This window comes from Nicotiana sylvestris, chromosome 11 (genome assembly GCF_000393655.2).
Source record: "Nicotiana sylvestris chromosome 11, ASM39365v2, whole genome shotgun sequence".
Classification (NCBI taxonomy): Eukaryota; Viridiplantae; Streptophyta; class Magnoliopsida; order Solanales; family Solanaceae; genus Nicotiana; species Nicotiana sylvestris.
The window spans coordinates 96329937-96356940 of NC_091067.1; the positions used below are offsets into that span (position 1 = coordinate 96329937).

Here is a 27004-nt window from a genome sequence, read left to right on the forward strand (position 1 = left end):
GCAGGCCACAACTATTATGACCGACATACATTCTGGAGTCTGTGGACTGCACATGAGTGGGTATGTGCTGGCAAAGAAGATTCTCCAGGCAGGTTATTATTGGCTCACTATAGAGCGAGATTGTACCAGTTTCGTGCGTAAATGTCATCAGTGCCAAGTGCATGGATATTTGATTCACTCTCCACTATCTGAATTACACACGATGTTTACACCATGGCCTTTTGTTGCATGGGGCATGGATGCCATTGGGCCAATTGAGCCATTAGCATCGAATGGGCACAGATTCATTCTGGTGGCCATAGACTATTTCACCAAGTGGGTGGAGGCTAAAACATTCAAGTCTGTAACCAAGAAGGCGATGGTTGATTTTGTGCACTCAAATATCATTTGCCGGTTTGGGATACGAAAGGTGATCATTACAGACAATGAGGCTAATCTTAATAGTCATCTGATGAAAGAGGTGTGTCAACAGTTTAAGATTACACATCGCAATTCCACCCCATATCGCCCTAAGGCAAATGGATCAGTTGAGGCAGCCAACAAGAATATAAACAAGATACTTCAGAAAATGGTGGAAGGGTCCAGGCAATGACATGAGAAGTTGTCGTTTGCATTGTTAGGTTATCGCACTACTGTCTGTACTTCAGTAGGGGCGACTCCTTATTCGTTTATGTATAGCACCGAAGCAGTGATACCCGCGGAAGTGGAAATTCCATCCCTTCGAATTGTCGCGGAGGCTGAGATCGATGATGATGAGTGGGTCAAAACCCGCTTGGAACAATTGAGTCTGATCGACGAGAAAAGATTGGCAGCAGTGTGTCATGGCAAATTATATCAATAAATAATGGCAAGAGCATACAATAAGAAGCTGCGTCCACGGAAGTTGAAGTCGGTCAGTTAGTATTGAAACGCATTCTTCCTCATCAGGCTGAAGCCAAAGGCAAGTTTGCCCCGAACTGGCAGGGGCCATACATCGTAACTAGAGTGTTGTCAAATGGCGCTTTTATATTTAACAGATATAGAAGGCAAGTGTGTAGAAATGACCATCAACTCTGATGCGGTCAAGAGATACTATGTATGATTTTCTTTGGTTAATTTATATTTGTTTGTACTTGGCATATTCTTGAAGATTTGGAATGCGAAGGCATTTTGTTCTGCTATCTAAACACTTTATCCTTTGTTATCCCTTTGAGCCTTATTTATTTTCTTTCATACCCCTCTTTCGGAATCAGTAGCGAATATCAAAAATACAAGCATGAAAGATAAGTAAAAAAGAAGAGAAAAATATATTTTTATCTAAAAAAAAAAGAAAGAAGAAAAGCAACAAAAGAGAAAAGAAAGCAAAATGAGAAAAGAAAAGAAAAAGAAAAGAGATAATCACAACAACAAAGTATCTATGACATGAACTACGTTCGACCTGATTCCTGTCAAGGATACGTAGGCAGCCTCACGGTTCGGTCCCATCAAAATAAAAATCCAAAAGTCCCCAAACAGGAAACTGGGGCAGAAGCTGTGGTTGTTGTAAGAAATCTGATTCCGAAAGTTGTAATTTTTGAACCTATTAGAATGGGTTTGAGCCTTCTATACCCTTTTTTCTAATCCCGTCCAAAAGCCCACATTACGATCCAAAGAAAGACCTTCCGATCAGTCTTCGAGAAATGCCAAGTCGAGTAGGTAGAGGTAATTCATATCAGGGGTAACACTCTGGTCCAAACAGGGAAAAGAAATCAAAAATGAGAGAGTCTTATTGGTGAAAACCCTCATGGGCACCATAAGGCGACGAGAGCTGAGAGAGATAAAAATGATAGTCTTATTGGTGAAAACCCTCATGGGCACCGTAAGGCGATGGGAGCAGAGAGAAATAAAAATGAGAGAGTCTTATTGGTGAAAACACTAACGGGCACCTTGAGGCGAAAGTGAGTTGACAGATGAACGAATGAGGGAGGTATGCTGGTGAAAATCTTTCAAGGCACAGCAGGATGAACAAAGTCAGGATTTGGGTGAAGAAATCAGGTTATGGAAATTCCGGGGCAACAAAGTATGGCAACTGAAAGTTTATTGGTTGGACAGATTGGGCCGATTAATCCAAAATACATGTCATGATCATTGGTGCCAGCTGCTCCACTCAGATAAGTCTCTTTTACTTTTTCTCTTCAGATAGTCTTCTAGTTTTGGATTTTCTTATTCTTAACTCTGAAAGTCATTGCATTTCATTTCTTTTGGGTTTATTTCTCTAAGATGTTCCCGATGTCAGTTCTGTTTAAGCAAATAAGAAGGAATTTCAAAGCTTACTACCAGCTTCAAGATTGCAAAGCATAGTATGGCCAAAACATACCAAAGATAGCATGATGTAAAGTGGGATAAAGTGCCAGCAAACGTTCCATCGGCAAAATGATTTAGTAATTTCATGGGAGATGCAGGGGTTCAGTTAAAGGGGTCAGAGGTGTGAAACAATAGTTCGAGTATAGAACACTCGGGTCATCCAAAGTCATGGGGGTTTGGAAAGTCAAGCGGTTCAGGGCCAGTTCGAGGAAGCTAGTCAAAATAAAACAATGCAGTAGAGAGACCTTCAGCAAGAATGTCATCAACTAACCACCATATTTTAAACTGACAAAATTTTTCTTTGATTAAAACAGGGGTAGGAAATTTCGGTTGTTTTGGAGAAACCCTCAGTGGAGAAAGGCAGTCACCAAACATGTTTGATTTTTGATTTTCAGGACCCTCCTGGAAAATGGGACCTAGCGTAAAGTTCAAAAATAGCGTAATCTAGAATAAATGTATCCCAGAGGAATATAAGAAGGTTTAGAAGTTTGCATGTTCGAGATAAGATTCAATTAGGAGTTTCCAGGACCCTCCTGAATAATGGGACTTAGTTTAAGATTTCAATTAGATAACAACATTTAGCGTAAGTTCTGTTGTAGGGTAGTATAATTTAGCCGTAAAAGTTGTCACTCTTAAGATAAGACTTGATGTTTGATTTTTCAGGAACCCCCCTGGATAATGGGATGTAGTTCTAAGACCTTCTTAGATAACAAGATTTAGCAGGAGTCACATCTTTAGAAGATATAATTTAGATTTTTAAAGCCATCATTTAACTAGGAGTTTTCAGGACCCTCCTGGATAATGGGACCTAGCTTTCAAATTCTTAGTAATACTTGATAACATGATGTAGTTTACACTCACATCTGTGCCCAGCCACCAAACTGGGACAGAAATTTTTTTGTGTTTTGTCTATTTCGTTGAAGTCAGGAGCCCGCCTGGAGAGCAGGGAATACATTTCAAGTCATGTAGTCAGGAACCCTCCTGGAGAGCAGGGAATACATTTCAAGTCATGCAGTCAGGAGCCCACCTGGAGAGCAGGGAATACATTAAAGTTTAGCAGTCAGGAGCCCGCCTGAAGAGTAGGGAATACATTTCAAGTCAGCAGTCAGGAGTCCGCCTGGAAAGCAGGGAAAACATTTCAAGTCATGCAGTGAGGAGCCCGCCTGGAGAGCAGGGAATACATTCAAGTTTAGCAGTCAGGAGCCCGCTTGAAGAGAAAAAAATACATTTTAAGTCAGCAATCAGGAGCCCACCTGGAGAGCAGGGAATACATTTTAAGTTAGCAGTCAGGAGCCCGCCTGAAGAGCATAGAATACATTTCAAGTAAGCAATCAGGAGCCCGCCTGGAGTACAAGGGAGTACAATTCAAGTTTTAGCTTTCAAGTTCTTATTGATATTTGGTAATGTGATCCGTTTTGCACTTACATGTGTGCCCAGCCACCAAACTGGGGCAGAAAATTTTCTTTGTTTTTTTGTCTATTACATTGAAGTCAGGAGCCCGCCTGGAGAGCACGGAATACATTTCAAGTTCAGCAATCAGGAGCCCGCTTGGAGAGCTGGGAATACATTCAGGTTCAGCAGTCAAGCGTCCACCTGGAGAAAAGAAAAAAACATCTCAAAGTGTAGTTGGCAATCAGGCATCCACCTGGAGAAATGGAAAACATCTCAGATTACAATTCAAGGCGGCAACAAAAAGATTCCACCGGGAGAATACAAGTCAATAAGGCAACAAGAACCGCAAGATCAAGTTTGAAGATAGATAGGATTTTGTAATGCATAGATCATAGTCTAGTCTAGCTTCTTTTTATTTTATCATGGTGTAATAAGGGGATGCAGTAAGCAGTAGCAGCAATAGTGAAACCACAGTTTCATGGTAATCCCAGCTACCAAAACTTCTCGAACTACACTGACCTGATTCCTTTATAGCCAAGGATATGTAGGCAACCTCAGAAGTAGGGCGCGGTCAAATATTTCAAAAATGCTTCCCACGGAGTATTCAAACGGGCAAAAATCACTCGTATCCGCTCACTTTATCTTTGCATGAAAACTCTTCGTGTTTCCGGGCAAAGAGGGGCAGCTGTGAGCACGTGATTTTTGCCCTATATGAATTACTCCCATAAATTCAAAACAAAATAACTTCTTTTCATTATTTGCAATTTTTGTGGATTTTGTGGCATGTTCTGATAATTGTTTGCATTTGTCTGTGCATTTTTATTTTTGTTTAATTAATGAAAAATACAAAAATACGTGGCATGTGCATTTAGGATTTAGTTCTATATTTTGAGATTAATTAGCAAATTAGTTGTTTATAAAAATGGGAAAAATTACAAAAATAGTTTAATTTGCACTTTTTGATTTTAATTTTTAATTTGAGTAGTTTTCTTTAATTTGTTTTCTTTATTAATTGTGGTAATTAATATTCAGGTTTAATTATTGTTTTTGATAGGTTAATTAGGTTTTAGGATTTAATTTAGATTTAAATTTAATTTTAAAAAGAAAAAAAAAAGAGGAAGAAAAGAATTTTTGGAAAAATTGTTTTGAAATAGGAAATAAAAGAAGAAGAGAGTTAGTTTGGGCCAAAATTCGAAATTTGCCCAAAGCCCAAACCAATTTGCCTTTAAATCCGGTCCATAACCCATGTCCCCAACCCGGTCAGTCTCACTTGATACCAAACGACGCTGTTTCCTTGGCCCCTGATCTGAGCCGTTGATCCCTGTAAATCCAACGGCTCAGAACTGACCCTTTCCCCCATATAAATCTGTTCGAAATAGACCCCCCCCCCTCAAAACCCCCCGTCTTCTCTCTTATATCCCTCAAACCTTCAGAGACCCCAACCAAACGCCACCTCGAACCACCATCCGCCGCCCGCCGAAAATCGCCCATGGTGGCGTCCGGCGTCCAATCACTACCAAATTAACACCACATATTCCTCTCCTCCTCCTCTTCCCAAATCTCCAAACCTCCTCCCTCGGATCCTACTGGAACTCGTCGAATCTTCAATCAAAAGTCAGATCAAAAACCTAACTTCTCCCAAACCACTCCAAATTGACACCACAAGACCACCATGACCCCCTTGTATCAAATCCCCACTCCGTTTCCCTCAAATCTTGCTAGAGCATCTCGAATCTTAAATCTAAGATTCGAGCCCCAGAAGTCAAAGCCAAATCTGCACATGCAAGGGTGTTTCTCCAGTTTTCATGAGTGTTTAGGGCCGGTTTTACCATGAAATAACGTTATTCGACAAAGAACAAGCAGTTGACATTATTCGGGGGTTTAAATCAAAATATTAGTCCCGAGTTCAAGCTTTGGTCGGTAAGTTTTTCCTTCATTTTTCATTTCTGGCATTATTTCAGTTTCGTTCCTCTTCATCTCTCCTTCTTCTTCTTTGGTCAATTCAACTGAAACTCGACCAAAACTTTCTGGGCGAGAATAAATAATGTTTTTTTTATTCCCTTTTAGTTTTATTTTTCAAAATCTTGTCCTCTGATTTTTCTTGGTATGTTTAGTCTTTCTTGGTAACAGCATGAAAGAAGTTCTGATTTCGTCTCTCGTTTAGTCGCTTAGTTAATTTAATTAGGTTTATTTTGATAACTTAGTCAATTTCCTGCTTACTTGTGTTCAATTAGTGTAAGTTTGGTTTCAAAATCATTTAAGTGTCTGCCCTCAATTTGTTTGACTAATTTGATTTGGCTCATTTTGTTGCTTGGGCTTTGAAGCCAAAACAGTATTCCCCCCCCCCCAGGGGTTGATTTAGGCCATTGGGTCAGCATTGAGCCCACGTTTGACTTAACTACTGGGTCATTTCAACCCATGACCCATATCTATCTAATTTCAGGGGTAATAACATGGTGCTTAAGGGGGTAAAATAGGAATTGTGGGTAGGGAATCTCATGGTAAATGAACTAGGAAGCTTCCTAAAAGCTGGGGTGGGGGTTGTTGTGTTAGTTACTAAATACATTAAGGGTATTTCAGAAGAAAAAAAAACTAGCCAAGGACTAAGTAGCAAAAACCAAAATTCACAAAGGGCCTAAGTGCAGAAACTATTTCCTTAAGGCTGCCCTACTTGCCTTGCATATAAAGACATCTTTTCTTGCCTTTCAAAGCAGAGTTTTAAGAGCTAAAATACAGAAAAACAAAAACGGCTGGCTCAAAAAGAAGAACATTGAATTCTATGCTTTTCTTAGTAAAACTGATCCAAAATTCAGTCCTGATTTCTGTTTTTCTCAGCTCCTCTTGTTTATCTATAATTTCTGAAAAATCACAAGTACTTATCTGGGTTGAAGATGGTCTGATTTTGGGTTTTAAACCTGGTTTTGAACTGCTGTGAGGTTATTGTTCCATTGTTACTGCTGGGCACTATTTTGCTGATTTTCTACTGCTTCCTCACTTCTTTTTCCATTCAATTTCCAGGTATATATCTCTAATTCTAGCTATGTAAGATGGTTGATATGATCTTGAAGAAATGAAGGACTTCTTTTTCTTACTAGCTGTCTTTTTCTTTATTTTTGTTCCACTGGATTTGTTTGGTTTAATTTCCTTGGTGTAGTATGTTTAAAGTAGAGTTATACTTTGAATTTTGAGGTTTACACTAACAAATTTAATTGAACCTTGTTTGGTATTTATTGACCTTCAGTTTGTTTTGGAGTCATGTTTCATGAGTTGGATTGGAGGCAGGTTGTTCAGCTTTTCTCTAGTTTTGGCTATACATTTCGGTTTTACATTACTTGGTAACAATTTTATGTAGAATCAAATATCATGATAGGTATAGGATGTGTAGTCTGTTGTGGTGTTTATTGTCTTGCTCAGAATTGGTTGTACTTTGAAATATGGTCGTAAACTCATGTTGAGAATAATGGATTTGCCTATTAGTTTTGTTTAAATTGAGGCATCAATAAGTTTAATGTTGATATCTTGTGAAATGAGACTTTAAATCTTGTAATTTGAGGCCTGGTTTATTGCTATGAAGAAAGGGTTAGATATATGTTGTTTGCTTCTGAGGAGACTCGATATCGAGTCTTAAACCTCCAGCAATTAACCTTGAAATCTGGTTTGGGCTCGTTTGGGCCTAATGCTTATTTTCCTTGTGATGTGGCCTTGTGAGTCCAAGGCAAACTTGGGTCCAAAGTGCAGATCTAACTAGAAATATAGTTTTAGTTGCTCTATGTTTAAATGATCAAAGAAGCAAAAATATTAGTTTAATCATGTGCTCAATATAGTTTTAACTGATTGGTATTCAACCAATTGTGTACAATTCTAAGTTCTTGTGTGTGATTTGGCGTTGAATCTTGCAACTGGGCCTTTCGCGTTGGCCCAGTGTCCTTTTGATGCGCTACAAATTTCGTTCAAGCCTAGACCTTTGTTTCCAATGTGCAAAAATGACAGAATGTGATTTGGGCCTGCTTTTAATTGGGCTTTATGTTAACCAAACGTTGTTCCATTTTATTGATTCTTAAGGGTTAAGTTATTTGTTTGCCTAGATGAAATTCAAATCACTTTAGACCCTTAGTTAATTAACTAGACCCTTTAAAATGGGTTGGGGCATGCCATATTAGCCGAAAATGTATAATTTATGGCCCTCAATATTTTGATCAATCTTAGACAAATAGATTGAGGTGCGCCACACTGAACAAAAATGACAATTGTGTGGCCCTCGCTTAATTATTTCTTTTAAAATTCTTAGAATTCGAGGCGTGCCATTTAGTAAATTTTCATGGCCCTCGCAAAGTTGCAAACTCGTAGTTGCTTTAGGCGCGTCACCTAATAATATTACCTTCCTAAACTCGGGTGTGCATTTCATGTGACCCAAATCAAAATCTTAAAACGTTGAATAAAATATATTTAGGATTGTGGGTGCATTTCATGTGGCGTGATCCAAAGACGTGTTTTAAACGACGTTCAATCTTTTTTTAAAATTGATTAAAAGCGGTTAAATTAAAATGCACATAGGCTTAAAAGTGTTTTAAAATCAGATAATTAAGCCGAATATAACAGTTGAGCGACTGTGTTAGAACTATGGAACTCGGGAATGCCTAGCACCTTCTCCCGGGTTAACAAAATTCTTTACTCGGATTTCTGGTCCGAGTCAAGCTTTTCCTCGATTAGGGATTCAACCGGTGACTTGGGACACCATAAATATCCCAAGTGGCGACTCTGAATCTTTTAAATAATAAATCCCATTTCGATCGTCCTTTAATTGGAAAAACTCCTTTATACCCTTTCGGGGTGTAGTGAAAAAGGGAGGTGTGACAATTTTGTCAATTTTGTCATGTTTTTTGAAAACTGAAGAATTGAGTTTTGAGAGTCGATTTGGACTTGGATTTGAAAACAAAACACATAAATGGACTCGTGGGGTTATGGGTAGTCGGAATCTACCCTTCGACTCGGGTTTTGACTGGGCAGGCCCGAGGTTAACTTTTGTTGATTTTTTGGAAAATGTGTAAAGATCATGGCTTTATCTATTGTATTCGATTTTCCTTGCATTATTTGATGATATTAAGTCATCTTTGGTTAGATTTGAGCCATGTGGAGGCGCATTTATGGGGAAAAGATATTTTTGAGGGTTGATTTTGCCTAGTTAAGGTAAGTATATTGTCTAACTTTGTATGAGGGAACTATCCTTTAGGATTTGGGTTGATTGTGCTATTCATTTTATGTGGACGAGTGTGTACACGGGCTATATGTGGTATTTGAGTGATTTAGGTTAATTAGAAACTTTCCACGCCTTAAACTGAATTGTCATAACATGTTACCTCCTTCATTGATAGTCTACTCTTACATGTGTTAATCTACTCTTGTATGCCCTATTAGACATTGTTAGCATTTGTTCTATCTCTTACTTGCTATAATTGTCCTCATATGTTTAGTTGAAGTTGTTACCTCCTTATTATCTTGTTACCTATTTATTGTTGATTTACTCTTACTTGAAGTTGTTAATTGTGGAATATCGTCTTGTTGAGTTATTGGTATTGAAGTTGTAAAAGTCGTTATCATTTGAGGTGAAGTTGTTAATCGTGGGAGATCTTTCCTCACTGAGTATTCCTCATTTATCTTGTTGTTATTGAGATTATTATAAACATTATGATTAAGTCATTGGTTATTTGTTGTGGAAACATTGGTATTGTTGACGTTTTGGCAAGTTGTGGCATATGGGCACTTGAGGCACGAGTTATGATTGTGTTGTGAATTGATACGCATGCGATAGTATAAGACTAGGGGTTGATACGCATACGGTGATATAAGGTGGGCTTCATATGCGTGTTGCTAGTAGGGGAAATACTTGAAGCCATGTGGTGATATAAGGTGGGCTAAAATGTGTGTATCTATTTCAGGAAAAATGATTTCCAAAAGTAAATGCAAGGCTCATGCGGTGATATAAGGAAAGATTGTGATTGAAATTGTGAAATGTGAAAACGAGGCGGTACCTCGGTTATGATTTTTTGTCATGCATTGTATGTTAAAAAGGCTTGTTGGTTAAATAGTTTTTGTTGTTTCTTCATTGTCTTACTTGAAATTACCCGTATTTGTTTCCTTGTTGTTTTATCACGTGTTTACTCTTTGTTGTCTTTACTGCTTAAACTTCCGTTGTTAACTTACATTATTGAACTGTTTACTGGTCATTTACTTCCTCGCTTTCCATATTTAGATTGTGCTATACTCTGTTAGTCCACTGTAATCCTAGTGGGTGTCTTGACCTGACCTCGTCATTATCTATTGATGCTAGGCTTGATATTTATTGGGTATCGTTGTGGTGTACTCATACTACGCCTCTGCACATTTGTGTGCAGATCCAGGTATGTCTGCCTGTGCTAGATGCCAGTGATTGATTGATTAGCTACTTTCTAGAGACTTCAAGGTATACCTGCCCGACGTCCGTAGGCCTCAGAGACACCTTCTGTTTTCCTCTCATTAATGTTATTTCCTTTATCAGATAGTGTAGTAGTATAGGTTTTAGAACATTTTGTAGAGCTTATGACTCAGTTCCATCGCTTTTGGAAATTATGATGTTGATGTTCTATTTTTGGAATTAATATGAGCTTATCGGATTTGTTTTAGATCTCAGTTTGGTTATTTTTGTTCAGTTATTATTAAATGTTAGGCATACATAGTCTTAGAGACTAGGTGCTATCATGTTAACCTAAGTTGGAAAATATGGCTCATGACATCTAGCATGTCGTTCGAAAGTTTGAGACCTTGAGTAGTTTCACCATGTATATTATGACTTGCATGTGCAATTGGTTTCTATTTTCGAGAAGTTCGGAGTTGATTTGGAAGAATAATTCTCAATTCAGAAGCCTTAAGTTGAGAGAGTTGACCAAGGTTTGACTTTTGAGTAACTGACATCAGAATCAAAATTTGAAAGGTTCCTATAGGTTCGTAAGGTGATTTCGAGATTGGGCATATGTTCGGATTGATTATCGGATGGTCCGAGAGCGATTTTGCGCTTATTATCGGAAGTTTGCATTTTGAAGATTTTGAATTTGCTAAGTTTGACTTGGAGTGGACTTTGATAACATTTGGTGTTCTGGAACCTTGGATAGGTTCCTTTAGTTGATTGGACCTTGTGTGTGAAGTTTGATTTTGATCCAGAATGTCTAAGTGTGACTCAAACGCGTTATACGTAGTTTTAAAATTTGAAAGTTAAGAGAAGGATTTTTATCGCCGATTCTTGGTTTTGATGTTATTCGTGGTGTTTCGAGCCCTTGAAAAAGTTTGGGTATGATATTGGGGCTGGCTTGTATGATTGGACGATGGTCATGGGGTCCTCGGGTGTGTTTCTGGTTGGTTCGGACCACGTTGGTATTTTTTGTTGTTGCTGGTGGTGGTGTTGTTCTTCATGAACATGGTGGGAAGCACGCGTCTGTGATGAAGAATTTATTTGGGCTGCTGGATTTTGTGCTTCGCAATCGACAGGGAGGTCGCGAACACGGAGTAAGAACTAGGGCCAGGGGATTTGTTCTATGCCAATGTGACAGGGTAGTCGCGAACGCGAGGAGTAGGAGCTGGGCAGATTGCCAATCACGAATGCGACAAGGAGAGTGCGAATGCAGGAATGGTTCATGGTTGGGGAGAATTTGGCCATCGCAAACGCGATTGGCCATATGCGAACGCGTAGGTTTGGAGGGTGATGCTCCGCGATCGCGATGGTTGTTCACGATCGGGATTGAGATTGGCAGCGACAGATTTGGACTTCATGATCGCAAAGGTATTTCCGTGATTGTGAAGAGGAATGGCTGGGCAGTGTATAAGATGTAAAATCGGGACTTAGCTCACTATTATCTCATTTTTCTTATTAGAGCCAATTTTAGGCAATTTTGGAAAGGCATTTTCTTCATATATCACAAGGTAAGTGATTCCTACTCATTATAAGCTAAATACATGGATTATGTATGGATTTAAAGATGGAAATTGGTAAAAATCCTGGAATTTTGGAAGAAAACCTAGAAATGATATTTTTGAGTTTTCACTACGAAATTGGATGTATAATTAAAAATAAATCATATATTTGCTTGTCCTTAAGGACACGGTTTAGCACGGTGATTCCATGGATGTTACTATTGGGGATGATGGGGTGTTGAGGATGCAGGATCAGATTAGTGTGCCTAATTTAGATGGGCTGCGTGAGTTGATTCTTGATGAGGCCCACAGTTCGCGGTATTCCATTCATATGGGTGCCGCGAAGATGTACCAGGAATTGAGGCAATATTATTGGTGGAGGAGAATGAAGAATGATATAGTGGGGTTTGTAGCTTGGTGCCTAAACTGTTAGCAGGTGAAATATGAGCACCAAAAGCGGATTACTTTAGAGGCTTGAGATTCCGAAGTGGAAATGGGAATGTATCACAACGGATTTTGTAGTTGGGCTCCAATGGACTTCGAAGAAGTTCAATGCTGTTAGGGTGATTGTGGATCAACTGACCAATTCCACGCACTTCATTCCAATTGGGACTAATTATTCTTCAGAGCGGTCGGCTAAGATTTAAATTCGCCAGAGTGTTCTCCTTCACGGTGTGCAAGTGTCCATCATTTCAGATTGGGGCACGCAATTTACATCGCATTTTTGGAGAGCCGTGGAGCGAGAGTTGGGGACCCAGGTTGAGTTGAGCATTTCACCATCGGACGGACGGACAGTCCGAGCGCACTATTCAGATATTGGAGTATATGCTATGCGCTTGTGTCATAGATTTTGGGGGGTTCTTGGGATCAATTTCTGCCGCTCGTGAAGTTTGCCTACAACAATAGCTATCAGTCGAGCATTCAGATGGCTCCGTATGAGGCTTTGTGTAGGAGATTGTGTCGATCTCCGGTGGGTTGGTTTGGCTGGGGGAGGCTAGGCTATTGGGTACTGACTTGGTTCAAGATGTTTTGGACTAGGTTAAATTGATTCAATATCGGTTTTGCTCAGCGAAGTCTAGACAAAATATGCCGATAGGAAGGTTTGTGATGTTGCTTACATGGTTGGAGAGAAGGTACTACTCAAGGTTTCACCTATGAAGGGTGTTATGAGGTTCGGGAAAAAGGGCAAGTTGAGCCCTCAGTATATTAGGCCATTTGAGATGCTTTAGAGGATTGGAGAAGTGGCTTACAAACTTGCCTTGCCACCTAGTCTGTCGAGTGTGCATCCAATATTTCATGTTTCTATATTCTAGAAGTATGTCAGCGATTTGTCTCATGTTTTGGATTTCAGCACAGTTCAGTTGGACGGTGATTTGACTTATGATTTGGAGCTGGTGGCCGTTCTGGGTCAGCAGGTTTGAAAGTTGAGGTCAAAGGATATAGCTTTAGTGAAGGTGCACTGGAGAGGTCAGCCAGTTAAGGAGGCTATTTGGGAGATCGAGCAGGAGATGCGGAGCAGATATCCACGCCTATTTGAGACTCCAGGTACGTTTTTAGACCCGTTCGAGGACGAAAGTTGTTTAAGATGGGGAGGATGTAATGACGTGGCTGATCATTTTAAGAGTTGTAGCCGTATTTCCAACATTTCCTAGTCATTCTCTGCTCAATTGTTGTTATGTGACTTGTCGGGGTAGTTAGCTCGGGTCCGGAGAAGTTTCGGAGTGAGTTGAGACACTTAGTCTCAAGGTTGGAAACTTAAGTTAAAAAGTATTGACCAGATGTTGACTTATGCGCAAACAAATCTAAAAGGCTGAATACATACGGAGACACTTAAAGTTGGCACGATTTTTTATTTAGACACCTAAACTCAAGGGTGTTCCTATTGAGCACTTATACTACCCACAACTTATTCCAATTAAGCATTTCTTGCTGAGTTGGCACATAAAGTGAGTTTCACCCGCCAATATAGGCGCGTGAAGATCCAAAAACAAATTTTGTTTTGTTCCTCCTTCTTCTCCCTCAAAAACAAAACAGATCTAAGGCAGTCCCCTCTTCACTGCCGGAATCCGGCGAGAGAAACCGGCGGCCTCATCCTCTCCGAAAAACCAACGAGCCCCCCTCTTCTTCTTCAACCCTAAGAAACCAGTTGTACCCCATCTCCTCATCTCCAGCGCAGCCGCAACAAACCATGCCGTTCTAAGAGATTTCCGGCCACCACGCTGCCGCTGGACTTCATCGCCAGCGGCTAGCGACCCATCTCCAAGACCATAGCCGCCAGAACTCCAACCCAGCCGCCAGAACTGAAATGAAGAAGAAGAAGCAGAGAACTAAGACTAAAATGAAGAAGAAGAAGCAGCAAAACAAGAAGCAGCGATGGGTCGTCTGGTTGGAGAACCATTGATTAAACCCTAAACATCATTAATGAGGTTTTTAAAAAGCTTGAAGGTTTAAAATGAGTTACTTAATTTGATGAAAGTTTGGGAAATTAATATTGGGGTTGTCTTCGGACCGTCGTGGGGATCTTTAGCTGAAGTTATAACAAATTTGGAGGAGTTTTCTCTTAAAAATTTGGATTAAAATCGTGCTTTGAACAAGAACACACATGAAAATAGTGAAGAACACCAAGACCACTGATTTCCAGAACATAATTCTCACTTTTTTTAAAATGTGTTCTTTCCTGATTGGGTGTAAATTAAGCTTTTCTTTTCTTTTTGAGAATGTTATTTTTATTTTATTTATTAAATAGATTTAATATAGTTTTTCCTTTTTTTTATTTAGAATAATATATGTCCTTTTTTTATTTGTCATTCGCCACGTCAGCAGCGAGTGCATTGCACAAACTTTGTAAGTTTGGCTAATTGTCAAAGAAGTGCTTAATTGGAATAAGTTTCGGGTAGTATAAGTGCTCAATAGGAACAACCTTGAGTTTAGGTATTTAAATGACAAATCGTGTTAACTTTAAGTGTCTCTGTATGTATATTTTGATGGTTTTGTTAGCTCCGTTGGGTAATTTTGGACTTAGGAGCGTATCCGGATAATGATTTGGAAATTTAAGGCTTGAAATGGCGAAAGTTGAAAATTTAGAAGTTTGACTGAGAGTGGACTTTATGGTTACCGGGCTCGAATTAGAGTTCCAGAAGTTGGAGTAGGTCCGTTGTGTCATTTGTAACTTGTGTGCAAAATTTGAGGTCAATCGGACGTGATTTAATAGGTTTCAGCATCGAATGTATAAGTTAGAAGTTCAAAAGTTCATTAGGCCTGAATCGATGCGCGATTGTGGTTTTAGCAATATTTGATATAATTTGAAGGCTCGACTAAGTTTGTATCGTGTTTTAGGACTTGTTGGTATAATTGGTTGAGGTCCCGGGGGCCTCGGGTTGGTTTCGAATGGTTAACAGATCGAATTGGGAGTTTGAAGGAATGTTGAAGCACCACGTCTGTTGCAATAGCACCTGCGTAGTTGTGATCGCATGTGCGAGATCTTAGGTGTGAGTGGGGGAAACACAGATGTGGCCTGGAGTTGAGCATGCAGTGGTTGCAGGTGTAAGGGAATTTCCGCACCTGCGAGGTCGCAGATGCGGTAAGTGGAACGCAGAAGCGGGATTCGATTAGTTTACTGTGGAGCACGAATGCGGAAGGATTTCCGCAGGTGCGGACTGGCACCTGCACGTGTGTGGTTGCAAAAGCGAAGGCGGTGGGGCCTTGGGCAAACCGCAGAAGCGGAAGATTTCTCACACTTGCGAGACCGCAAGTGCGACTAAATGAGTTGCAAGTGCGAAAGTGCTGGGCAGAGTATTAAGTTTGAGGGTTTTGTGATTTCCTTCATTTTGGGCATTTCAAGCTCGGAATTAGGCGATTTTGATAGGGATTTCGAAGGGATTCTTGAGGTAAGTCACTTCTAGTTAAATTTATTTAATAATTATATTTCCCCATTGAATTTCCCACCTAGATTATGTGGTTTTAAGGTGTAATTTTGGAGTTGGAGTCTAGGGATTTGGAGAGTTTAAATTGGGGATTCGGGTGTCGATTTGATGTCTGATTTTGGTAAATTTAATATGGTTGGACTCGTGGTTGAATGACCTTCCGGATTCTGTGACTTTTACCGGATTTCAATATGTGGGCCGGGAGGCCAGCTATTGAGTTGACTTTTTGACTTTTGATTGAGAACTTAGTATTTTCTTATGGAATTGATTCATGTGTTGATTGTATCGAACTGTTTGTGGCTAGATTTGATGTATTCGGAGGCCGTTTTGGGAGGCAAGATCGTGTTTGAGTAGAGATTTATATGATTTAAGGTAAGTAACAGTTCTAAACTTGGTTCTGAGGGTATGAAACCCCGAATTACGTGTTATGTGCTTGATATTAAGGTGACGCGCATGCTAGCTAACGAGCGTATGGGCGTACACCGTAGAAATTGAAATTTAGTCGTTTTCCTGGAACTGCATCGCCATTTTATCTGAACACTTTTGTTGTGCTCTATGTGTTAGAGCACTTGAGTTGTGAATCATGTCAGACGTCATGTTTAGGTTATATGTTGGTATTATTGGGACCCACAGTTATCGTACTTTGTTATTTAGTTATCTATTTAGTTACAGTTGTATATCTCAGTCTCTGTTATACATATATTATCGGATCTTGTATCATTGATTAGAATGCTTAGCATGAGTGTGGTGAGCCCGAGAGACTGAAGAGATTAGTGACTGAGTTGGGGACTGAATGTCGTACTATGAGTGATATCTATATATGTGGATCGGGTTGCACGCCGCAATGAGCTCTATGGCTCTCTCTCTCTATCTATCTATCTATCTATCTATCTATCTATCTATCTATCTATATATATATATATATAGGGGGTTAGGTTGCACGCCACAACGAGCCTTATGACTATATATATGTGGATCGGGTTGTATACCGCAACGAGTCCTATGGCTATATATATATATGTGTGTGTGTGTGTGGATCGGGTTGCATGCCGCAACACGTCTTATGACTATCAGCAGTACTGAGTGACTGAGTGTGAAAAACGAGGATTGACAGGCAGATTGAGCCCTCTGAGAGTGCGAGTATTTGGGATTTCACTATGTTTCATCACATACAGTATTCACCTTGGCATGTAGATATAGCGATGTCATACTCTTCTTATCAATCACACTTGTCCTATTTTACCTGTGTTGAACTTAACTATTGAATCTAGAAACATGTCTACGTTTTTGTTTTGTTAAACTCTTTATTTTTACTATACTGTTTGAGCTCGTCGCTATTTTCAGACCACAGGTTAGACTTGTTACTTATTGAGTTGGTTGTACTCACGTTATACCCTGCACTTCGTGTATAGATCCAGGTGTTTCTAGGCATGACGATTGTTGATTCCTAATGTTTCATCTGTTCGGAGATCATTAAGGCAACTGCCTTGGCGTTCGGAGACCTTGACTCTCCTCCTATATCTTTTAATTTTATTTTACTGTTCTTTTTCCTAGGCAGTTTTCTATTGGTTAGATCGTGTTGTTATGTAGATGCTCATGCACTTCTTGGCACCCAAATTTTTAGAGAGAATTTTGTACTGAGTTTCGATGTTTATATCTAGTTTTTACGAGATTCTTACTTATTTAAATATATTTCCGTATAACTGGGTTTTAAAAATATTGGTATGTGTGAGATGTCGGCTTGCCTAGTACCATGATAGGCGCCATCATGACAGGTCGAGTTTTGGGTCGTGACAACTTGTGATACCGGATTTTGGAGATTAAGATTTTTGTTCTTGGTTGTATTCTGTTATGATGTCCAAATTTATATTTCAGCCACGTTCGAACATTTAAAATAATATTAGTATTTTACTATAAAAATAAAAGATTTTATTTATTATTTATTTTTAGATACATTTGGACTACCTATTGGCGTGTTGATTAAATTATTGGCTTGTCTAATGATAGCGTTGGGCACTGTTACGACCTATGGTGGGAATTGGGTCGTGGCAATGAGTGACGGTGAAGTTATTGCCGGTAATTTGGTCGGTGGGCAATGGTTTAGTTGGGGGAGGAGGGTGGAGGTCTAATTGGGAAGGGGTTATTCTTTTTATTTTAACATATTATAAATATTTTTATCTTTTGATAAATTGAAGTGTGCAACTGAAATTTTGTTGTTGAATCACACGTGTAATTATTTGATTGTCCATTTGACATGTCAGCTGGGAGTGCATGTGATGTGAGTTGTTTGTCCAAAGTAAGTGTTTAAGAGATATATTCTTGTTAAGAAAAAGTATCTATCTAATTATTTGTTAAGCCGAAATGTTTGACTGACAGTTGGTGCCAACTTTGAGCGTCTATCTATATATTTTTGCCAATTTAAAATATTAATTATTAATTTTTATGAGACTACTAGTTATGGAGTAGTGATATTTATTAAGGAGATTTTCTTCCCAAATATTATATAAACTTACTTATAAATACCTTAACCTGAAAAGAAAGTTTTTGCATTCTAGGTATGCCCGCCTCACTCTTTCTCCCTAATCCCTATTTAGCACCCGCTCCTCCTGAATCCCCTCTCACTCGCCGTTGTGAGGTTAGTTCCTTTCTTTTATTTCTTGTTTGTTTTCATTTTCGATAAGGATGTTACAGTGGCGATATTTTCTTCTCTCAACTCCGAGTCTTAAATAATTTAATTAATCCAAGAGTTTACTACTTCGAAAATTGATTTCTTGCATGGATTAGTTGATTTCTTTGATTAGGATTACAAGTTAAGAAATATTCATATATATCGTGAAACTTCTCTATAATAATTTTATTTGTTCCGATTATATTTTTGACTTTTATAGTGATTGGCTGATACACATCCATAATAATATTTGATGTTTAAATATTATTTGACCGGTATAGACAAAGATTTTCCGAAAAAAAATCAATTTCTTTAACGTTATAAAAGATAAAAAAAATTATTTAAATTAAAAATTACTATAAAATTTTAAATAGAAATATATGTGGAGATCTTTCAAGGGTATGAAATCTTTAATGATAGATTATGTATTCATGTAATATTCTTTATCATAAGTAGTGCGTTAAAATTTTAAAATATTTGGTCAAATCTCTAATTTATTATTGGTAATTTTAGTGATTTTATTTCTATGATGATGACTATTTTATTACCCTAAAGAAATAGTTGTTATAGAGGAGTAGTTTTACAAAGAGTGTACTCTTATAAATATAGTTCCTGCTGTTATAGGTAAAAAAAGAAAATTTGTTAAATAGAGCTAAAATTTTATTGGAAAAATATGTTCTGAATAAAAAATTAATTTTTATGATAAAATGTTATTATATAAGGTGACTGGTATACATAAAACTAAAAAAATGTTGATATTGACATTAACTCTCAAAAGAGAAGTACTATACAACTCTCACAGTCTCTTATCGAGGAATTCTGTTTCTTCATACTCATCATTTGAATTTTAGCAGCTAATAAGAACTTTTCAAAGGTATATATCACAACACAACACATTGCACTCACATAGCCATATTTTTAGTTTACACCCGCATAGCCAATATTCTTTTGCAAATGCACTCTTATATATTACTAGTCTTAGAGTCATGTTACCCTATCTCAATAAATATAATATTTTAAAGAATTACATAAATTTTATATTATTATGGTTTCAGTTATAAAATAAAAGGTAAAATTAAAAAAGTTATTATTCAGTAAATAGAGGATTTCCTAATATTTTATCTATCAATCAGAAAAGCGAAGCGAGTTCCATTACGTATTGATTGGTGAGTTAATCAATATCAAATAAAAAAAATCAATATCAAATATGAAAGGGAAATCGTTAAATTACTCAATTAGATAATAATTGAATAATTGAATTCTTTTTTCGAGTTGATTCAAATTATTCAAACGTTTTATTACTTATTTATTTTTGTTTGGCGTACAAAAAAGCTTTTTGAAAATAATAATTGTTGATCCTATTTAGCTAACTCAAAAAAAGAAAGAAACTCTATCCCGTATAAGTTCTTAATCATCTCATTCAATTGATAGAAGCGCCTTCTTTTTGCTCACGAGCAAAATGTAATTTGTTCTGGTTCTTTAATATATAAGAAATACCATAAGAATTATTTTCAACATATTAAGAAAATAAATTATTGTCACAAAAAGTAAATTCAACCGCAACATTTTAATTAATCTACTCCTTTTGTTTTTAACTTTCCACGTATGAAATTATATGAATAAATTTATTCAAGAGTATTATAGGATTTTGCAGTTGATGCTTATTACTATATTATAATTTTGCATTAAATTTTATTCATTCCACCACAAATGCTATTCCTGTAAAAAATCTAATTTTTGTATCAAAAAGTCTTTTCAACTGAAAAAGAAGGGTTTACTTATATGATGGATTTGGAAAGAAATTGAATAGGATTTATTTTTCATTTTGTTAATTCAAAAATTAAATATCTATTCTTATTAACAGAAATGATTTAATTTTGTTGATTGAATAATATTAACTCATTGCAAGTTTTAAATATTTGGTTATAGTTATAATTTTATTTAGAATTATATTTTTCAAGCTTAAAAAATCAATCTAATATTTAAGTTTGGATATTTGTATTTGCAAAGTTATTCGTACTTTTTAACTATTGCCAACAACCCAACACCTCTCTCTCGTATGTTTTTATAGTTACTTGTTGAAATTATTGAAGTGTAGTTTTCAAATATTATAGTTTGAGATAAATTATACAAACTAATATTAATAATTAATCACTTTCTCATATTTATTTGAAAAGTCTTGTTCATGTCTACAATGGTTTCCATCATTTAACTTTGTGGTATTTAAAGAAAAAACTTTGTGGCATTTATGTTTTTCCTCCTCGTAATAGCATGAGTAACATTAAGTTGGTTTATATAAGGAAAAGCACATAAATTAGTAACATTAATTTTTTAATGCACGTACCACTAATCCTTCCCAATGGTTTGTTATTGATAGTTTTTCATTTCCTCTTTTTTTTTTTTAATAATTTATTTTTTAATTGATTTTAAAGTCCTAAATATTAGGATTTCTTACTTAGTTCAAATAAGGAATAATTTAAAGTACAAAATTTAGTTGATCTAAAATTTTTAAATATTAGGAAACAATTTTAAATGTCGATTTTGTCCAATATGAACTCTATTTTAAAGGGTTAAAAAGGCAAACGATATTTCGCTAAGGGCCTTTGTGCTTTTAATATAGTATAGATATAGATTATACAATAATCATATACGTTTATAGGCAATTTATCTCCCTTGTATAAAAGTGTATAATAGTGTATAAAAATATATCAAACTTGTATGAATTGTATAGCAATGTATAAACATTGCTAGCCATGTGATTGTTATGTAATTATCTTTTAACTTGTCCCTATCTTTCTTGAAAATTAGATAGTTCGAGGGGAAGTGTGAAAACACTATAGATCCTCCTAATTTGGGAGGGGTTTTAAAATTAAAAAAAAAAAAAAAGAGAGAGAGAGAGAGAGAGGGGGGAGAGGGATAAACCCATTATTAGAGTATAACCGCCCTTAGGGGCAAATGTAGATTCTTACTTATGGGTTTATCCAAACCCAATATTTTTGATACATGCCCCTTTTACGTATTAAAATTTACTAAATAAGTGTAAATAATTGATTTTATTTTCGGCAAATTAAGTGAATTCTATTATAATTCAAATATTGGATAGTGTCTTTCTGTCAAGTTATAAAACAAAGAATGGAATCGATTGGTCGAAAGACAGCTGTTGACTATTGTTAAACCAAAAAAAGAAAAGAGTATCAACAATTATAGATATATCAAACTTACATATAACTTGGACAATTGTGTTTTAATATCCTAACAAGAATCTTTTGTAGGTGTTTCATTAATCTATAAGTGGTCTGATTTTTCTCTTCCCTCTTCGATGTCTCCCTTTTTTATTCATCCACTTTTGTCTCTTTATGTAATAACCAAATATAAAAATGAGCTATTGTCTATCCATAGAACACCGTCCTCTTAAGGCTGCCTTTTCAACCAGAGCAACAAACATACATCCTGCCATAAACTGTGTAATGGCATTGACATTTGATTTTTGGTATGTTATATATATTTAGCTTATGTGTGAAAAACTTTATTACTAACTCTTTTTTAGACAAACACCACCAAATAAAATGAAACAAAGGTAATAGTTTTTATTGAGACCAAATAATAAGCATTAAGAAAAAAATGAAAATAATATGCATTCGCTTGAGTGTGTTTCTTTAAGGGTGAATGTTGTGAAGTTATTCTTTTGATATTTTATACTCACTTTTATATTCTCTTTTGAACGGCGGATTGTTCATCTCCGCCTATGAATGTTAATCTAGTAGAGTGAACAACACCAATCTTTGTACTTCCTTTGGCATGATTTTTCATTGTCTAATTTACCATCGTTGTGGTATTCTTTTGTCAGCACAATATCCCAAGGTTTAATTAAATACTAACACTTTGAAGTCTGTGATCAATAAAGTTGAATATGTGTAACATGTGTGAAGCATTTTCTATGCAAATTACTTCACTTATTTTTGTTGGTTCAAATGGTCAGGACTTACAATCATGATGACAAATAGCTATAAAAGACCTCAAAATGGAAGGGACAAACTTGATAGACTTACAGATCTTCCTATTAATGTCATACACCAAATTCAAGAGTACATGACTATTGAGGATGCCGCAAGAATGAGTGTCTTGTCCAGTAAGTGGAGACATGTTTGGGCTTCAAATCCAAAGCTAAGAATTTCTACGGACTTCTACAGAAAGGAAAAGCAATCAAGCACAACAGACATCATTAATAGAATTCTATTGCACCACTATGGACCCATTAAGACATTTCTCCTTGATCTTTCAATAATAAATCCTTCTAACCACTCAGTTATTGATCTATGGATGCTACATTTGTCAAGAAATGGTCTTGTGGATCTCACCCTCATGAATCCAAGAAATCTGAATGCTCCTTATAAGTTGCCTTCCTATGTGTATGGTATGGAACTTGAACAATTGAGTCTGTCAAGTTGCATTTTCAGGCCGCCATGCAGTTTTGGAGGTTTCCACAAGCTCAAAAGCCTTGAATTTGTTGGAGTCACATTTGAATTAGACGTTGCAACTTCTTTCCTCTCTGTTCCAAATCTTCTAGATTTGATGTTTATGCAGTGTAGTGGTCTTCATCACTTGAATATATATGCCCCAGAACTTTTAAGTTTAAAATTTTCCCATTGTGGCATTGACACAATTAAATGGATTTCTTTCAAGGATTGTCGGAAGGTAAAATTTTTTGCAGTTATACCACAACAAGAAGTTTCACAAAACAGACAACATGAAGCAATGGAATTGGTAAAACTTCTCAGCAGCTTGCCTGAAATTGGAGCACTTATTTTGGACGGATGCTCCCTCAAGGTAAGATGGCAATTGATATCTTTGCATAGCTCAAAATGACTATTAATGTTCTTATTTTGGTTTTTTTGTTGTCTAGTTTTTAGCTTATGGTAATTTAGAAAGGAGGCTGTCAACTATGCTCAATTACTTGGTCAATCTCGAATTTTATGATTTTGATTTTAATGATGAAGATCAAATTTGTTCCCTTCTATGCATCCTTAGAAGTTCTCCCAATTTGAAGTTGCTTAACCTTCTGGTGAGTTGTTGAATTCATGAGTTATTACTCCGTTTCCCAGTATAGAAATTGCAAATCTTACTATTCTTTCTTTATACTATTTATAGTTGAGTCGGATCAAGAAAGGTTCCAGGGAAGTAGATGTAAATCTGTTGAAAGTACAAGGCTGCAGGATTGATGAACTCAATAAACTTCAAGCTCTGAAAATACATAGATTCCATGGTTCAAGAGTGGAATTGCTATTTGTAAGGTTAGTGCTGGCGTCTGCGCCTATTCTCAAGAAGATGATCATTAACGTAGATGAAGAAGTTAGTGAAAGGCACGCAACTAAGATTTCTAAGATCATTGGCGTTTGCACCTATTCTCAACCAGCTCTTACACAAGTAATATGCCAGAGGCATCAATGCTGAAGCAACTTCATTTCTTTTATAAATAAGGAGTCAAAACAATTCATTTATTTTGTAGTCTTTATTTTTATACATTTCTCAACTTCATTTACTTTGTAGTCTTTATTTTTATAACAGTTTAAGATTTTATTTAATATTTTCTTATCTTTCCTTCTTTTATTATTTTCACTAGATGCACCATGGCCCGTGCTAGCACGGGCCCAACAATTTGAAATAAACAGTATAATACCAACAATTTATATAGGCTCTGGTTCATTAGTACATTTATTTTTCATTTTTATATAGACAAGAATCATCTGCATTATCTATTTCTTAAACTACATTGTTATCTAGTACATAAGAAGGCACTTGGGAATAGGTATTGCAAGAGTATGTGATTCTTGATAAAAGTAGTTCTGGAAGGCCTTATTTTCTCTTCCATTTCTCAAAACAGACCTTGAGCAATCACTTCCATTTCACCATGGAAGGCTTTACCTTCCTCACTGAATGAAAATTTCTCTGGATTAACCTTTCTTGTTCAGAAGACAGAAGTGAATGCCATAGTACATTAATACGACAACAACAAACTTTAAAATGTTAACTCCAGTGAAAATATAACATGATAGGGTGAAGTAATAACAGTAAAGCACAGACGTACACGATGACACTCGTTTTTAAATATTAAGACGAACAAAGATGTGCACTATGCATATTTTCAACCATATGCAGAGTTATTCCAATCATGCTAACTAATCAATCCCTCGTAGTGCTCTGTTTCTATAGTTCAATAGTTCTTTTAAGAGTCTCAATCTCTTACCTCCATGCTGCATCGTCAAAAATTATCTTCCATAAATACCTTCTTAAGCATACATATAATCTATCTGGAAAAAAATTTGCTCACAAAGTTGTGCATGCAGTATAGTCTTACCATCACCTAGGAGTGCATCTTGCTGACAGTCTACTAAACCTATTATATGCCAACATCATAATAATTACCATTATATTGAGCAAAAAACTGAAAGTTAATTTTAATTATTTATAAAAAACAATTAGAGTAATTCTTAACATATACAACTAAAACTAAAATTCCTATATCCATATTTACATTATCATATGTTTTTAGTGTGTTGCATTTTTGGAAATATCGTCGTTTACATAGATTCAACATATGTGCCTTCAAGCAACCGGGTTTATTGTGACAAGACTGAAATGGATATACGCTTTACAAATTTGAAAAACGACATTTGTTAATCACACTACAGAGCCTACATCATAACGCTGACAGTTCAAACATTCCAAGCCAATTAGCCAAGCTATAATTACTACCTAAGAATTGTTTATTCATTTTATAATTACTGCATCAATCACTATACCAACAAATTATCTGCCACCATTTCAACTACATCACCTAAAGTCATATTCAAGCAAAAGATCTAAAACCCAGAGAATAAATTATCAACTCCACCACATCTGCTGATATTGGTACTAAACAACTAAGAAATTTGCAATCAATGACAGAATTATATAACATCATACAAGCTAAGCATGAAACCTCGTCTATCACCTTTGGTAGGTCTTTTTGTAGCATTTTAAAATGCTTGTTCAGTGGTTTTCAGTTCAAAAGGCATTGGGCATCAGAATAAGGTTAATAATTAAGCTACATCTTAGTGTACTGATTCATATACTTTTTATTACAGTGAAATCTCATATATTGATATAAACATTTTTAAGGTAAAGAGATTGCAAATAGCGTACGGGGAGATCTTAGCAATAAATGACATTCATACTTGTTCAGTGGCAATCCCCTGATTCATTATCTTAGCTGAACCAAATTAATTGATATACTGAAAATGTGAAGCATATTCACCTGTGGCAGTGAGTGTGTTATCTTCTAACAAAGCTAGTTTACAATAATATGATTCGAGCCTACGAACGAAGAGACCGAGCACTACCGACCTTTAGGAATTATCTATGTCTAGTTTTCCAATTTTCATAACCGTAAATAAATTATCAAGACAAAGAAACTTTGATGCGGAGCAGAAGAACTCTCAAGATTCACCATACTTGTTTGCTTTTGGGCCCATCAAATTTACAGCAAATTGAAAACCTTTTCTTGTCCTACGATCAGTCTTTGTTTCTTTAGCCTATTACAGATTTGATATCAGAAATGCATACTTCACTTGACTTATGATATCATGTGAATGATGAGTTATCCAAAGTGAAATCTTTTCAACTTTTAACAGTTAGTATTCACTATAGTCCTCAAAGTGGAATCTTTTTAACTTCTAACAGTTAGTATTCAATATAGCTCTCATAAAATATTTCTTATACTATAACTTCGATCTCAAGAACAGTAAATATAAACTACAAGAGTTATATGAATGTTATAAAATTGCTCTTAATATACAACTCATTACTTGCAACTTGTCAGCGATAGTAAAGACTGTTGTTTCTTTCACCTTTATATTAATTAAAGTAGTTATTTGGAATCTCATGCTGCCAAACCAAAAAAAAAAAGAGCCCAAATAAGCTCTTCATAATCACCAACAAAATTCTAAAAATTAAAAAAAAAATAAGGAGACAAGAATACAAAAAATAGCCCTCAAGAAAAGTCAGAGAAATGTTGTCACAGAGACAGTGAAGAGATACCTTAGAGGGTATTAGAGTTGAGGGCTTATTTTCTGGAGTCATAATTACTGGAGCATCAACTGTACAGTCACCTGTAAGAGCAGCACACATCTAATGTAGAAACATAGCATATTCAGGAACTCAAAAGGAAAACCCCCAATTTCCAAATAAAATTCTAATATAATCCCCAAACCCGATTTTGAGAAAACCCATTAAAATTCCCATCATAAATTGCTTATAAGAATCTATGAACAACTATAATGCAAGGAAAAAGACTGAAATTTAAGGAGAAAACTACCTCTTTTACCATTGATATTTAACAGTTTGATTGCTTTTCAAACTTTAGAAAGGTCCTCAACCACCAGAGAAAAATCATGAAGTCGCTATTCTAGGGGTTTGTCGACGCCTACAAACGGCAATTCAATTTTGTTGCAAGAAAGATCTTTACACTTTATGAGAAGAAGACCAGGGAGAGTGAGAGCAACTAAGAAAAGTGGAAACAAGGCAATAGAAAATAATGCTTCGGGAATTATGTTGAGCATGCAGTAAAGGACTGAGCGAAAAGACAATTTTGCCCTTGGTCGACCAACTTCTCATTTCTATATATATACTAGTGGGAATGGCCCGTGCTGGACCCGGGCCCAAACTTGATAAAATAGCAGCTTATATTAATTTATAACGAAAATAAATTACTTTCTATAGA

At 36.4% G+C, this 27004-nt stretch overlaps 1 protein-coding gene and 1 long non-coding RNA gene across 5 annotated transcripts; one reads left to right on the forward strand and one right to left on the reverse strand.

Moving 5' to 3' along the window:
- The first annotated feature begins 18080 nt into the window (after positions 1-18080).
- LOC104235747 (F-box/FBD/LRR-repeat protein At1g13570-like) lies at positions 18081-24096 on the forward strand. Its single transcript, XM_009789558.2, has 4 exons — positions 18081-18213; positions 22226-23073; positions 23150-23308; positions 23395-24096. The coding sequence occupies exons 2-4, from the start codon at positions 22237-22239 to the stop codon at positions 23695-23697; spliced, it is 1299 nt and encodes a 432-aa protein (XP_009787860.1). The 5' UTR covers positions 18081-18213; positions 22226-22236; the 3' UTR covers positions 23698-24096.
- LOC104235746 (uncharacterized) lies at positions 23909-26842 on the reverse strand. Of its 4 annotated transcripts, XR_713265.2 has the most exons (4): positions 26600-26842; positions 26323-26393; positions 24602-24640; positions 23909-24497 (listed from the first exon to the last, which is right to left on the reverse strand). It is a non-coding gene; the product is annotated as an uncharacterized lncRNA (long non-coding RNA). The 4 variants fall into 4 exon arrangements; XR_713263.2 differs by having other exon boundaries at positions 23909-24640; positions 26600-26839; XR_011403678.1 differs by lacking the exon at positions 24602-24640 and having other exon boundaries at positions 23909-24202; positions 26600-26838.
- Positions 26843-27004: the final 162 nt, after the last annotated feature.

Bases quoted from the DNA above. Each gene is read 5' to 3' on its own strand.
- LOC104235747 (XM_009789558.2), top strand. From the start codon at position 22,237: ATGATGACAAATAGCTATAAAAGACCTCAAAATGGAAGGGACAAACTT. The intron at 23,074-23,149 runs GTAAGATGGCAA...TTTGTTGTCTAG, and splicing joins TGGACGGATGCTCCCTCAAG to TTTTTAGCTTATGGTAATTT. The intron at 23,309-23,394 runs GTGAGTTGTTGA...TACTATTTATAG, and splicing joins TGAAGTTGCTTAACCTTCTG to TTGAGTCGGATCAAGAAAGG.